This window comes from Podarcis vaucheri (genome assembly GCF_965113315.1).
Source record: "Podarcis vaucheri genome assembly, chromosome: 1".
Classification (NCBI taxonomy): domain Eukaryota; kingdom Metazoa; phylum Chordata; class Lepidosauria; order Squamata; family Lacertidae; genus Podarcis; species Podarcis vaucheri.
This window is the reverse complement of record NC_138759.1, coordinates 71,906,180-71,922,288: the sequence shown is the minus strand read 5'-3', so window position 1 is coordinate 71,922,288 and position 16,109 is coordinate 71,906,180. Positions and strand designations below refer to the sequence as shown.

The 16,109-nt window shown below is 39.1% G+C and overlaps 1 protein-coding gene across 17 annotated transcripts in view; it reads right to left on the bottom strand.

The window, feature by feature from the left end:
* Positions 1-337: 337 nt before the first annotated feature.
* The window catches only part of STK33 (serine/threonine kinase 33), a 60,847-nt gene continuing 45,075 nt past the window's right edge, over positions 338-16,109 (bottom strand). For 16 of the 17 annotated variants that reach the window (XM_082193686.1, XM_082193688.1, XM_082193689.1 and 13 more), the window contains 5 exons: positions 14,337-14,449; positions 13,972-14,057; positions 8,225-8,488; positions 7,576-7,659; positions 338-5,797 (listed from right to left, as the gene is read on the bottom strand). In XM_082193686.1, coding sequence (XP_082049812.1) covers positions 5,615-5,797; positions 7,576-7,659; positions 8,225-8,488; positions 13,972-14,057; positions 14,337-14,449 — 730 coding nt within the window. In that variant the 3' untranslated portion in view covers positions 338-5,614. The remainder of the gene's footprint in view (positions 5,798-7,575; positions 7,660-8,224; positions 8,489-13,971; positions 14,058-14,336; positions 14,450-16,109) is intronic. The other variant, XM_082193693.1, reaches the window with a different exon arrangement.

Here is a 16,109-nt window from a genome sequence, read left to right as displayed (position 1 = left end):
AAAGCTTTTTCTTAAAATAGAAGTGCTTTTTGGTCAGGAAAGGGGCAACAAGAGGTAAGGCAGATATTGAGTGCTGTTCTTGCTACATAGGACTATCCTTCTTTACCAGCAAACAGATGACATCCCCTAAGACACATCTTGCTTCATTACCTGCTGGTTTGCTCTTGAGTTATTTGCTCTTTCCAAGAAACTTCTGACCATGGTGTCCAGGTTCCAAGGATTAGCTTTAAAGAATTGTAGTCAGAGACTATGGCTAACTCTCAACTTCATTTTATATAGTCTAAAAGTGTTTAATGCAGATAGATGAGACAGAAGGAGATGAGAAACAAATGCAGCCTTGAACTTCTCCTGACTGACTTTATTTTTTATTCAATGGACATACAGAGCAGAAAGGCAAGGGCACTCAGACATGGACAATTGTGAAATATATCTGGTGCCAACATAGCCAAACCTATGTTGATATAAACAATCCCTTAGACCTTTGCAGAAACGTCCAGTAAAAATAAGGGTGGATACTATTCCATCCATCAAACATGAACATATAAATCATTAGATTTAGCTGTGGACCAGCACTTCAAACTGGAAAAAATGTATATTTAAATTATCATTGAATGTCCTGAATTTGATGGCGCCAGTAAGGAAACTACTGTGGAAATAACTGAGCAGTAGATTTTAAACTTATATGGGCACACAGAATATTTAGATGTTACAATTTTAACAAGCTAGGCAAATCCATGGTATCATACAAATCAGTTTCAGTTAAAACAAATTGACCTATAAAATTTATTTATTAAATTTCTGTCCCGCTTTGCTTCTCAAAGGAGCCCAGGCTAGCAAACACCAAACTCATAGATCAAATGATAAATACAAACAACTAAAATAAATGTTTCAAACCTTAAAATAAATAAATAAACACATCTAAAAATATGCAAAGGAGTTACATGCTTTTGGAGCTGATAATTTTAAAGTTGCAAGGAAGCATTATTTGTCATCAAAGTTGTCCTGAAAGTTAATAATGAGGGACACAGATGCATCAGGCCAGGGTGGCCATTCCACAAACAAGGAAGGGTCATCGAGAAAGCCCTGCCGTGCGTCACTGCCAACCAGGGAGCATCCAGCAATGGCACCACCAACATAATCTCCCAGCTGATATTGAGGAAGACACTCTTTTAGGTATTTGGGCCCCAAGCCAATTAGGGCTTTGTACACAAGTACTGACTTCTTGAATTGGGCACAGTAGTTAGCGGCTAGTGCAACCACATTCTGCACTAGCTGCAGCCTCCAACCCATCTTCAAGGAAGGCCTCACATAGAGCACATTACAGTAGCCCAGGTAGTAGGTCACCAGAGCAGAGGACGGGCTATCCTGGTCCAGACATAGCTAGTGAACCAACCTAACCTGGCCATAAGCAGCCCTAGCAACAGAAACAACTTGAGACATAGAGGAGGATATGGTTATCCCTGTGTTAGTAAAAGAATGGGTTAAGTAAGAGAATGATAGCCCTATAAACAGTTATATTGGTGAGAGCAAATGGTGAGAGTTCACCAATAAAAGCTAGAATAGATTACTTCTTTTTCAGGAAAACCAATATTGACTTGTAGCTCTTTTGTTGTAAGACAGCTTTAATGTTTTCTACCTCATTTGCCTACTGAGGAACTCCTGATGCCTGCCACAAAACATTAATTCACTTCACTTCCTCCCAAATTCAAGGCAGTTATCGAAACCGATACTCCTGCAATGTACATATATAATGGTGTGAGCAGGTTCATGATGTCCAAAAGACAATCCCCCTCTACTCAGATGCCCATCCAGTTTTGGTAATGCTTTCTTTTTCTTCTTCTGAGAAATGAATTTTCTTCTGTATCATATGCAAGCTTATGCAGCCTTTAAAATAATGTTCTTCCCTTCTCCACAGCGATACCCCTTTTCAAGAACCTTCTGGAAAAACAAAAATCCCCTCCTCTCTTATAATGCGAATCTCCCCTTCATTTCCCTGTTACTATAGGAGGTAATGTAAGTACAATGTAGAAAGAATGCCTTCTCTGAAGATGAAAGGAAAAAAAGTGGAGACATATCGTTTTCCCAGAAATATAGATCCTAGACCAGGACTGGTTAATTTTTGGCCCTCCAGATGTTGCTGTAGAAAAACTCTCATCATCCCCAACCATCCCACACCCCACAGCCTCATCCATGAGAATTTTTTTCTGGTCTTTTTTCTGCAATGCCCACACTCAGAATGCTATTTCCCACTTCTGAATCCTGGAATATCCCTATTGTTCTAAGTAAATCAGATCAAATTGATACCATTTGTTTGTTAAAAGCAGCTGTAACTACTTATCCAAATCCCAAGGATACAATTTAAGTGACAGGGTATGAAGGAATCTGTTAAGTATGTAACTTGCACAGAGCAAGAAAACAAGCACTGCATGAAATTTCCTCCATCTAAATTGAACGACAGCTGCTGTAACTTAAAGAAAACATTGGATAGCGCCTGTCCCTAGGATGGTAGCATGTAATACAGGAGTAGAATGTAACCCTGCAGCTCTTGTATATCAAGTCACACAATATACACAACTACTCTGCATCCCTTCCAAATTATGTTTTCACTAGTACAAATATGATATGCAGAAAACAAAATTATGGAGTAATTCTTAAATCTTCTTAGAAATGACATTGAAACAACACTACTACTGTACCCTGGTGGAGCAAGAATAATGTGAACATTTCCACATATATCTTGCTGCTACTCATAAATGATATTGTGCACCCAGCACAGAATCTAAACCGTATATTAATAAAGTACAGTTTTACCTACTGATGTGATATGATACAATGCGAGGAAGCAGTGCAGAATGTACCAGATTCAGTCCTGAGACATAATTTTCTCCTGACTCTGAGGAATTTCTGGGGGGAGGGGGGGGATCATCAACAGTCGTTTTAGCTTGGCATTTTCATGTATCTCATTTCTTTCTTGTGTAGCACTGAGCGTGGGCAGAAAGTATGCATTCTACAAAATAAATACATTTGTAAAAGCCAGCCACAGATGTTTCACTAACTAGGTTCAATACATCATTAGTAACATTCTACAGTGTAACAAAGCTAATACTTGTGAAAGCTGCTTGCATGGCTCACAGGCCCCTTTTTTAAAACATAAGTAGAAAGGTTCTCTGTTGTATCTCTAGATAGCATGAATATTTGAAACATTCTTCAAGGTGATTGTATCTATCAAATTTTCATGTAGATAGACTGAACAAATGAACTAGTATTGCATTTTTAAAGGATCAGACTGCTGTTGATTAAGGCCTTGTCAGATTGGGTACTTTCCTCCAGTTTTCCCAGTGGTGCAACTGACTACAAACTATACAAGCATTAGCATAGGCAAGCTGTCATTTTAATATAAAGCGCTCTAAGGTTTAGATACTTTTAAGGGGGCAAAGCTTCTTGAGTATATGGTGGTGTGGTGTTAACTTTTGCATCTCTACCCCAACCTTCCTCCCATAATTTCACAGCAGCACTAAGAGACAGTGACATTCCCAAGGATGCTCCATTAAGCTTCAAGGTAAATGGCGATTTGGCCCTGGATTTTCCAACTTCAAAACCAAGATACTAGCCACTATAAAAGCAGTGCACTGAAGAGGCTACCCAAAGTTTCATCATAACAAAGCAAAAGTTATGTATTTAAATAAGTACGTAAACAAGTCCTCCCAGTTGTGAGGTAACGTGACTGACATATTTTCTTTTATTTAAAATTCTATATGTCCCTGGGTCCAGGGTACAAAAGAGCAAAGGGCACAGTATATGTCAGCCCCAGTCATTAAAATTCCATTTACAATAGTCAAGGACTTATTTGAACACAAAATAGAATCGGCCTTAACGCTACATAGTCAGTTTGCAACTAACCTAGTCCTGCGATCAGGTAGGATTGACCTGAGGCTGGCTAATGATGCCTTTGCAGCTCTAATAGAGCATGTCCTGGCATAGCCTACAAGCAATTATCTGACTAAAGGAAAATAACTGGTGCCAAGAGCTAATAGCCAACTAGATCTGGTCTTTTAGAACAAAAGGGACCTATTGCACCTCTGTCAGGAGACTCAGAAAGCTAGTTCGACTTTTTAAGATACTCTGACCATTTCGTATCAAACCAGAGAGGCTGTCAGATCCAGTATCTGGGACAAGGTTTTGCTGAAAATAGCCTGAATGTGTGTTTTTTTTGGGGGGGGTAATTTTAAAGACCAGCTAAATTAAGAGAAGTACTTTAATGTAAATGGTTATAACATTTGTAACTTTACTAATACACATTAATAGTAAAATATTAAATTCTTCCCATGAAGTAAAGGTAAGACACCAAGATCTGAAGTAGAAAGAGGCAACCTCCTTATCACCCATGCATATTTGGGGAAAGTTTGGATGTATCCAACTATTTATCTGGACATATCAAATTATTTATCAAGTCATACAAATTAAATCCAAAATGATATTGTGGACATATAAAATGCCATCATTGGCTTGAAAAGTCTGAGTGGCAGCGTGCCCACATTAAGTCACTTGCAGGTACCAGGAACTAGAAACCTCTGGGGAACCTGCAGCTTACATGGAACTGGGCCCTTGGCATAATCATCTTGGGAAGGTGACAGAAGAAGAATGAAATCTGCTTCATTCACAGGCTTCACTGAAGTACCTGGTATTTCTGCATAAACTGAGGACCCACGGTTGCTTGCAATCATGGGAAGACCTACGCTCAATTTTCCACAAAAGTTTGAAAAGAACCAAATGTTATATAAGCATATGAATGAGACCACTACACAAATATTTAGCCTGACAGCCTGAATAATTCACAGTGCAAAATGTGTCAAGTGTAAGCATTCAAGAATAATCTAATGAAAGAACTTTAAGCAAAAAGAGCTTTATCTTTAAAAGAAAAGAATCATATTACAAAAATATGATTCTTCTGCGGCACAATCCATCCTTTCAAAAATGAAGATTAACTAGCATGTGAAAAATATTTTTCTAAGATCTGTTTTATTTGAACACACAAGAGTTTTAGCAGCAATATGAACCTCAGCAATTTTCATAATACCTAAAAATGTTTAAAGTATGTTTTCTAAACAAACTAAAGTGCCATAAAAATATCAGAAACAAAATCCATTGACCTTGGTACACAAGTTATAATGCCTACAGGGTTATAAGCACAATCTACATACATACATACCACCGAGCCATTACATATTTTGGCTCCTTATTCCCCCACACAACAAATGTTTGTGACAATACAAAGCAAATTTAGGAAAAACATAGAAAGTAGATTGAAAGAAACCAGTCGTTTGCCTGAACAATACAATAAATAAAAGACCAATTTTTACACAATTCTGTGCTCTTGCTCTGAAAGTAATACGACCAGTGGATGCCCTCACATAGGTTAGGAATTCACACTGCTTCAGAACTTTTATCAGCACTACTGTGGAGCTAGAGCTCTCTTGATGATTATAGATCTCAGAATGACCAAAAAAAGGCAAAAAGAGTTCAGGCTACATTGGTCCTTTTTATAAAGCTGCCACATTTTGGCATCAGCACTAGTTACTTCATAAGAACTTTGTTTTGAGTTGATGGATACCCCCTAAGATTTCTTTTTCGTTTTGAGTAGGCCACTAAGGGTAGTTGATTTTTGTGAACTTTTGCTTGGAGACCCATGACTCGGAGAAAAGGAAGACTTTTCCATTTCAGTTTTCTTCTCTTGGCTATCCTGCACCCGTTTCACAACTGATCCTGGAGAGACCGACCCACTTCCACTACTCTGAATCTTAAAAACAAACACCAAAAACACAAATTAACACAGGATACATTTGATATCACATTTATTAATGGGAGGAAGAAACAGTCATGTGATGATGCCTGTTCAAATTGTAGTAGAAATTTCTGCTTTCTGATCAGTTATACAATGTCATTAGGAAAGGACAACTTTGTCTGGAGCTAGGTTAGTTGCAATAAAGCAAATCAGATTTGACAGCATTCTTATTAATACATGGTGTTAGGAGTGGGAAGAATCCTCTTCTAACTACTCAACAGAACCATATTCTGTAAGCTAAAAACCAACAGGCCAAAAAGCTCTCAGATGCTCAAAAAGTACCAGGAAGAGCCCAGCAGCAATGAGTGTCTACTAAAGAGAGGAAAAGGAAAAGAGGTAAAGGAACAGTAATAGAATGACAGAACAAGCTGCAACAGACCCTGACATTGTATGCCATCACACTCCAGTCCCAGACAGAAGGAACTATGCAATATTGCATCACCAAAGCAGTTTGAGACTCTTAATCTCAGGGCCGTGAGTTTGAGCCCCACGTTGGGCAAAAGATTCCTGCATTGCAGGGGGTTGGACTAGATGAATCTTGTGTCCCTTCCAACTCTACAACTCTATTGGGCCCATCTATTCCATCTCCCTGTTCTCACACTGACTAACCAAATGTCTATGGAAAGCCCACAAACAAACAGGACCAGAATGTGACAGCAATCTCAGTATCTTTTTAAACCTCAGCAACTGGAATTCAGAAGCATACTGCCTCCAACACTGGAAGCAGAATACAACCATCATGGGTAGTAGCCACCAACAGCCCTATCCTTCATTAACTTGTCCAGTCTTTTAAAGCCATCCAAACTGATGGCTTCAACTACCTCTTCTGGGAATGGATTCCTTAGTTTAACTATGCACTGTGTGAAGAAGTACTTTCTTTTGTCTGTCCTGAATCTTCCAATGTTCAGCTTCACTGGGTGGTCTTGAGTTTCAGTCTTATGAGAGAGGCAGAAAAACTCCCTACCCACCTTCTCCACACAATGCATAATTCTATTCACCTCTATCATGTCCCCCACATACTTGCCTTTTTTCCCTGAACTAAGAAGCCCTAAATGTTGGAAACTTTGATAGCTTTATCACATCTTTGCCCACGCTAGCAGACTTCCCTTCCTGATGACATCATCTATAGGACTGAAATGAACGCCATCTACTTTGCAAAGTATTTCTGTAGTGGCAAGAACTACGGCACCACAAAGACTAAAGCAAGGAAGGTTTTGAAGGCTAGCGTAATGAAAACTTCTGCACCAAGTTTACACACCAAGAACAATGAGAAAGCCGTTACCAATAAAAAAAGACTATAAATCACACAAGTTGATATATGGAAGCTACTTAACTAACCCAACCTCTATAAATTACAAGAGAATCTGCTTAGTCAGAATCAAATCCTCTAAATGATTCAGAGAAGTTTAATTTAGCCTCTTGGTATGCTGTTGGTTAAGATGCTAGGACTGCGTGAGACTGCCACTATGCTTGCTCCTAGACACCTAGGTATGAACCAGCATCCACTAATGGGAGCTCTACATGCAAGGGCCCCAATTCCCTTTTCTTATCGTGGGACTCAGGGCATTGACATGTAGACCATCTACTTAGAGACACATTTAAAATGTGATCCCAGCCTGCTGCAAGCACCATACCAACTGCAGAAGCATCTAAAGTAGTTACATGGCAGCCAACACATAGCTGAAATGACCCTTCAGTTAAGAGAGAGCGGCCAATTTTATAAATATGCTTACATTGGAAGCTGACTTGTTATATGAACTTTTCTTCCGCAATGTCCCATTTGGTAAAATGTTGCTGTGTGTTTTTTTCTTATGAGTCTGAAAAAGAATACATGTTGTTCTGTAAAAAAGTAACTCTAAAGGTTCTGTAAAAAGTAACTATGATTCATAAACTTTGATTCTCCTTAACACAAACCTTGGCTTTACCAGCACTGCTCTATGCTATTATCTAGTTCAGGGGTGGGCAACCCAGTCAGATGGACAGGATGTTGTAGTAGTAGTAGTAGTAGTAGTAGTAGTAATTTCAGCCTGATGGCTGCCCTGCTGTGCAAACTTCTGAGGGCTACACACCAATGAGAGGCAGGGCCAGAGGCAAAAGTGTGCACAGGAGCAAATGTGAATTTTACCTGTGTACATTAGGTGAGTTTCCATACACAACTCACACACCCTCTCTATTTCCAGCAGGGAAAGCAAGAAGCATTTATCAGAGTTTGAAGACACATTCCAGCCAACCAAAAACACTCAAGCAGGCTGCAAAGCAGGTCCAGTAGCAGGTGTGGCCCAGCAAGAGTCCTAAGGGCCAGACAGAGATTCCTAGAGAGACACATGTGGTTCCTAGGACTGAGGTGCCCCACCCCTAAGATTGATTTAATCTTAGAAATGCCAGGTTAACTTTTACTTGTTTTGTCGGCGTGGAGGGTTTGCTGCTCCCACTCTCTGTTTCGGTCTCTATACTGGCCTCTAAGTTGCCATTGCTGCTAGTAAGTCTATCATGTTCTTCACGGATTTCTTGTTGTGAAGTTGATGATGCGCCATTCAGTTCAACTTCCAGAAGGTCTACTTCTCTATTGTCTGTGTTGATGTCGTTATTCCACTTCTTCATCAATTCTAGGACATTACATGGCCTTGGGAAAATGTCTGTTTCACCCTAAAGAAATAATAAACCATTTATGCTCAGGCCTTTATTTCTGGAAGCCAAGGTGTTTCATTAATTCTTTTGTAATAAAAGTCCAAAGAGAGAAAGCTCCTCTTTAAAAAAAAACAAAAAAACTGATTTTCTCCCCACAAAACAAAATAATAATGAAGAGTTTTACATTGGGAATTATATTGTAGCACATTTGGATCCATTTCCTCTTCTTTTTGGCCAGAACATTCTAAAAACAGCTGATTCCTTATCCTTATCTTAGGTGGCACCTTTTTTTTGTCCTCCTTAAACTACTTCTTGAGGTGGCAAGATGGAACACCTACCTGTAGGCAATTAAAAATAGCACTGGTACACTTATTAGAAAGTCAAGTGCTTTGGCAATCCCTCCGTACCTTCATTGATTTTCTATCACAAGTATGCAAGTCCAATAAAATCTGAAAATGATTTTGCCTGCCTGGTGGCAAGCTGTTTTCCCAAAAGCTCCACAAAATTGTCAAGCACAAAGTCCTATTCACCTAGAAGTTTCAGAAGCATTTCTGACTAACAGGACAAATGTAACAATTTTTTTCATGGCACAGCAGCAACGAGTGTCTACTAAAGCCAGGCAAAGGAAAAGAGGTAGAGTAAAAAAAAAAAATACTAGAAAGACAAAACAAGCTGCAGTATATGGCATCAGATACTTTGATGCTCACAAATGCAGATTCTATGGAATCCTAAACGGGGTTTTTTTTAGACTTGAGCCAAAAACATGAAAAGAGGTTTGTTTGAACATATTTTTGCTCCTGTGTTCCTTCATAGTAATTTCTGTGGAGTGGAACCAAGAACAAGAGTGAAAACAGCTTCACTTATTTTTCTTCAGCAACAATTCAGAGTGAGGGGACTGCTTTATGTCCTTATTCTGAATTAACTTTGTGACACTATCATTGTAACCAAGTCCAATTGGGTATGTGGTTTAATGACATAAATATGGCTTATGGCTGGATCACATAGGAAAAGACCTAATATAAGGTCTTTTAAAAACAGATTTCCTAAGCAACAACCTAGGCAACAAGCAATTGTAATCATGGTGGAGAGAGGAGGACACACCCCTCCCACTTCAATTCCATGCCAAAAATGTTTCAGTAAAGAACTTGAGCAAGTTAGACCAAGGCTTGCATTGTGTTCTTATATATTAACTTATTTAGCTTTACAGACCCATTCTTGTATTTGTGTAATGCTCATTATGGGCACATATCAATTCCCATAGAAATAAATGGATCTTAAATATATAAATGAGCACTATTTTTAGTGGATTTTCTCCCAATGGATTTCTTCACTTTTTTTGAGTCCTTATAAGCTTTTGGTTCTGAAAGTCTCTGGGGGTATAATACCTGTCTATTTGAAACTAGCAGTCCCCCCCCTCCCAACACACTGAGGGGCAAGGACTATAATTGTAAAAGCAGCCTTGTAGCTTTGTCTTCTCTGTATAATGTATCAGCATCAGCTTCTTTAAGACTGGAACAGGAAAGTCATGAGTGTGGGCCCACTTAAAGAAAGATTATGTGTTTGATCTGCTGTGGGGAAAATCTCCCCCATGGATGTTGAACCCAATAAATGCAAAGTGATTCACAGTGAAGATTCAGTATCTTTAAGAGATACAAGCATTCAACCTAATGCTTTAAGCAAGAAATACTTTGTTCTTTAAAAAAAAAACCCCAAGCACTATGTTTTTAAAAGTTTGCTTATATGTGTCTAAAAATAGCATGTGTGTGAATCTTTTCCATTTAAAGAAATGTATCATAAGGTTTTGACCATACCATAAATCCATACATGACAATGGATCCATACATTCCAAGCAATATAACTAGATTTACACCTTCTTTTCCAACCGCAATACTATATTGTCTTTATTAACAGTATATTTCAGTCTTTGCCTTCCTATGGTTTTGGCACAAGGTATGTATGTGTGTGTTGTTTCTGAGTGGTGGAGGTTGGGATAAGATAGCCATGCACAGAGAGAATTAGTTCTACATGAATCAGGATAATGTATTCCCAGTCCTTCTAAATTTATAGAATGATTTTCAGATGTGGACTCCAATTTTGCAGGTGCAAATTTACATCTGTAATTAACTGTAGACAAATTGATGTTGCAGACATCCAAATAACTACCTTATTTGCAAGCACATTCAGGTAATTAAATTTCTAAGTGCACCAAATCGCACCTACAAAATAAGAGGCTGAGTTGTGGCCTCAGGAAAAAAAGCACTATGTTTTAAAGAGCTACAAATACTTAAATAGCACATGAAATGGGGTGGTTGTGTTCTGACAGTTTTTAAGAAAGTGGAACCACTTAAGTTAATTGTCTGTATTGCCTCATTTGAGCACCTGTTGAGTTTAATTGGCTAGCATCTGGTGCTGATTGTGGGGAAAGTGGAGGATTACTAATTGGTTGCCTTTTAGATTGTTTCATTTTCTTTTGTCTTTCCTTCAAGCTTTTTATGTTCATATTTTAAGGGAGTGCATGTCAGTGAGATTCAAGGCATAGAAGGGAACAGTGTGCCCCTCCATCATATGGCACCCAACGTATGTCAGAAACACATTTTCCATTCTGTGATCTCTGCTAGACTCTGTTCTGAATGGCAGTACTCCCACACCGCAGCTTCCGGACAAAAATAAAGGTTTGTTGGAGAAAATGTTCCAAAAGTAAGGCATAGTTTAAGAACCTTTTATGGTATTTGTGTGTGATGAAAAATAAATGAATATTCACACAGAATGGTCAGTTAACTGGCGACTGATTTTTATTATTATTTTGTGAGGGATCGGCCACGCACTGGAGAACACACTTGTGTGATCAAAAAGGGCAAGTGGAGGGCAAGAGGAAGGAGAAGCAGCCTCAGTAGTTGAAAATGTAAGTGCTGAACTTATTCATGAATTGAAGAAACACCCACTAGTGACAAAACGTTCCATCATGTGCAGTATGGACCAACTTGCTGAACTGAGAAGCAGTGTGCTTAGTTTTATAAACCAGAAGACTATGCATTAGGAAGAGTGAAACTCAGATTACGCAGAAGCAAATACGAATATGAAATATTTGAAGCACTCGTGAAATGCACATTTACCCTAGTATCTCTAAACACTTTTGTGCATTAACATAACATGAGTTCTTACATAAATTTGGGAACTGATGTGGGTGGGAGCAATTTAATTATAAACATCTAACAAACAAGACCTTCTGTCCATCTGTGGGCACAAGGGGGGGGGGAATAAACAGCTGTTTATTTGGGTAAAGAGTACGAGAAAAGAACTATAGCAATTATGCAAAAATAATCCAGAAATAGATGCAACATAATTTCAGTTTGTTTGCAGCAGTGTATGGAGAAAAAACAACACCGATAGAAGCTTTTAACCATTGCTATCTCTGCTCCAAAGGATAACCAACCACAGATTTTTGAATTAACACTTTACATAAAATAGCAGCTATTAGAATTCTGTGATAATTCTGCCCAAATGCTTGTCATTTCAACAGCTATCCCTCTGTCAAATGCTCTGAAAGCTTAAGTGATTGCAAACCCTAAAGCTGTGTACCATGCATGAAGTGCCTAACCCCCAAAGGTAGAAGAAAGGACAACTGGATATGGACAATCCGGATATTGGTGAAAATAGATTGCAACCTTATTGATACAGCAAGTATGTGCAGTTGGCTAGGCACAGGGCAAGGAATGAATAGCAGAGATCTCACCTTTTATACGAAGGCCATCTGCTCGGGCCACCTCCTGTGGGTTGCCAGCATAACAGTCCTCAGCGTGCTACAGGACAAGCACCTGAGTTCTAGCTGGCAACCTGGGACAAACAGTGAAAGGCCTGCCCTGCTCAAGCCAGGGCTGAGGACTAAAACACCACCTCCAAGTCCCCCCTATATTAATGGTCTTGCCCAATGCCTTATCCTGCTCAAGTTGTGACAGAGAAAACAAAAGATGAACACCTAACAATGTAAACAGCTCTTGCTGAGATGAAGGTGAAAACCTCACATTATGGGCCAATGAAAATATGAGCAAAATTCCTTCTGGGAAACCAAACAAGTTCCCAGCAAATGTCTTCACTCCAAGGGAGGGAGGGTGCATGGTGAAGCCATGGACAAGAACAGACTGATTCCCAAAGTTAGGGCCTCCTTTTGAGACTAAGATAAGCCCTGCATCTTCCCCATAAGACTTGTGATAGTGTAGAAGCTCCCAGGAATTTCTGCAAGACCTAGTTAGCCCCATACATGGACCCCACCTCCTGAAGATTCTGCCCAGTCTGCACAAGGTGGCCCTGCCACAGGAAAGCAGAGAACTGTTAAGTTCTGGTAACACTAGGCTGCCCTACGTAAGACAGTAACCGGCATTCCATTATTAAACATCTCACTAACAAAGCTGATCTTGTTCTTCATGGGGGAGGGGAGCCTTAGGATGAAACCTTTGCTAGAAATGGACTGGAACAAATAGAAATGTGTAAAGTCTGGAAAAGTAATCAAAAGCGCATAACATCTTATTCATTTCTATATTATTGTTGTTTAAATAATTGCTTCCATTATTATCAGCGAACCTCTGTAATCACCAAAACTTCAGATATACTGGGAAAATAATATTTGTTTTGTAGGGTGTTCATACTGTAGTTTACCTATACTGCTTGCTTAAATGTGGATACAATTGCTTTGGGGAACAACCATCCATGCACTCCATTTAAATGAAGTTTGCAAGAGAAGTTCCCTGTGGATAGTGCCCTTGATTCTGCTTACGCTTTCGCTTAACAAAAATATATACACATACCTCGGAGATATTGCGGGTTTGGTTCCAGACCACTGCAATAAAGCGAATATCATAATAAAGCAAGTCTCTCTTTTTCTTTTTGTTTCCCAGTGCATACATAGAAAAGATATGTTTACACTATACTGTAGTCTATTAAGACAGGCTTCCCTGGCTGCAGGGACAGAAGGGGGAAAAACCTAGTTCTAGCCCTAGCCAACTCCACTCCCGTGTCCAGAAAAGGACCATTCTCTGCAAGGCGTATTAAAGTGAAGCACAAAAAATGAAGTGTGCATGTACACAGATGGAATATGCAACTCAGTGTCTGGATCAGAATTCTGACAATTGGAACTACACCAAGAAAAGTCATGAAGAGTTGGCAGAATCTGGAGGAAGTAGAAGGAGAAATGTAGTAATTTGTGGCCCGGATTTTTGTTCCTGTTTACACAGTCTATAAAAGCCCAGTAAGCCCTCACAGTGACCTGTGTCATTGTTTATATACTGGCAGATACACCAAATGTTGTAAGTACAATTTAGATGCATATAAGGCAAATGACGAATGTCTTACCATCTTACCTGTTGTAACGCAGTAGAACCTTCAGAAAAAGTGGGATATGGCTATTATCTGAGGGAGGTGGGGGAGAAGCATTTTCACAAATAAAAAGAAAAATAAGGCAAATATTTAGGATTTTTTTTAAAAAAACAACAACAGCAGCAACTTACTGTTATCCACTGGATGTGAAGCAATTCATTAGCAGTCATTCTGTGGGCAGGGTCTACTCTCAGAAGCAGCTCTAACACAGCTTTGGCTATAAAGAGAAAGACTCGTAAACCTCATTTCTGTTAGCTGCTAACAAACACATCTCCCAGTTGTCTCTGAGTGCTTTAATCCAGCAGAGTATTTTACCTCTAATGCTGTGAAGCTAATTCATGGCAACAGTTCTGTGAATTTTCTTTAGCATCAATTTTACATTTATGAGAAAACACAGTACTTAATGGTAATAAAAAGGTCAAAATATTGCAACAATTTGTTGAATTTCATGCTGGGGATGTTGTTGTTTGTTTTTATCGTACAGTTGCCTACTTACCAGCCTTACTGACTGTATCCCAGATTGAATGTTTAAAATGAAGATCTCCTTTCTTTATAAGTTCAAAAAGCTTTTCTTCAGAGCCTGCCATAAAAGGTGGATCACCACATAATCTGTTTTGCAGGAAGCAAAAAAGGAAGGCTGCTTTATATTCTGATTAGTACACATATATGTTTAAAAGATAGAAGCCCCGTGAGGATTTGAGAGGTGGCTGCAAGTCTAGTCTAGATAGTATAGGCAAGCTGTTCTTCACATTTGCAATACATTCTTTTGGATAGGAGTTTAAGCCAGGTTTGGATAGGAGTTTAAGTTTATCTCCATTGTTGCTTTTAAAACGAATGTACATTGTTGTTTTTTCTCTATATAAACATTCAAATTCTATATAACATTTTTGTTTTCTGAAACAAACAAAATCCAAATGATTTTGAAACACCAGAGGTTTAAGACAGCTAGTTTAAGCTCCCAAACAAGATGACTCTTTGTCAGAAATGGCAAAACTTTGCACCAAAAAACTCTGCTTCTTGGATTTTAACTGCTCAGCTCAGCTAGTCTCTTAAGACATATGATCTATATTTTTATGCTGTTGTTCAGCCAAGCCTGTAGTCCTATAGACAGTTTCCTGCAAGTAAGTCCACCGAACTCAGTGAGACTTGCTTCTGATTAGACATGCACAGAATTGCACTGAACAAGACTTAAACACATTGTGCATGCTATGTTGGCAGCACTGATTGTAAGGTCCAATTAGTCTAGAAATGATCTCATGCTCATTCGTAGGCAGTATTGTGGTGTGATTGCTGACTACTAGAAAAGAATGTTTGACTACCTAGCCTAGGAACACTTTGCTTATGATCCCTCTACTGAGCCCTGAGATCAGTGGTTGAAGCATTTCTCTCAAGGCCTCATTAGTGGAACACCCTCCCCACCCCAACCCCACCCAGGGCTTACTGGGATTTCCTTCCTAAATTATTTCAGGCAATAGCAAAAAGTATTTATACCAAAGTGAACCTTTTAAACTTCCTTCTGTACCTACACATTTCTTCCTCACCCCTCCCCTCCTTCTCTCATATACTTGGCTTTGATGCATCTATCCTGGCTTGTTAAACCACAGTTTCCCATGATATCAGAACCAAGAAATGATGATTTAATCACTACTTACAATCCAAGATAATAAACCCCAGCAAATTCTTAGGCCAATAAACCATTAGCTTTTGGCTTCTGATCCAGGCTAGGAAATTCCTCATTGCAGCTTCTTGGTTGCAGTGCACAATATCCATAAAAAGAGCAAAGTATTGGCCAGAGGCAGAAGAGCAGGAAGGGAAAGATCATATTGGTTCAAAAATAAGAGCAGCGCGAGAAGATTTGTCTCTGGAGCAACTGTAAGAAAACTTCCCCAAGCTAGTTCCAGAATATACAGTGGGAGAACTATCAGAACAAATCCTCAAAACAAAAGAGGTGCCAATTCTGCAACTCTTGCTTAAAGAGGAAAGAAAGGGTGTCAGAAAATGTTCTTTGTGGATTTAAAAGAAATTTGGGGAAAGACTGCTTCCTGTTACGAACAGCAGGGAACGATCCATTGTGGAGTGGTAGGCTGCCTCTGAATGCTAGTTAGACTAGATTCATAACCAGTGTTTTGAAGATATCCTTGCTTAGAAATGGATTGGAGTTTGCTTAAAACTATGGCTCTTCCAATTTGATGAGTGGAAAAAGAAAATAATCAGTGGCAAATTCCTTTTCCTGGCCGTGAATGGTTAACTTAGGCTCCTTCCTGCCAGT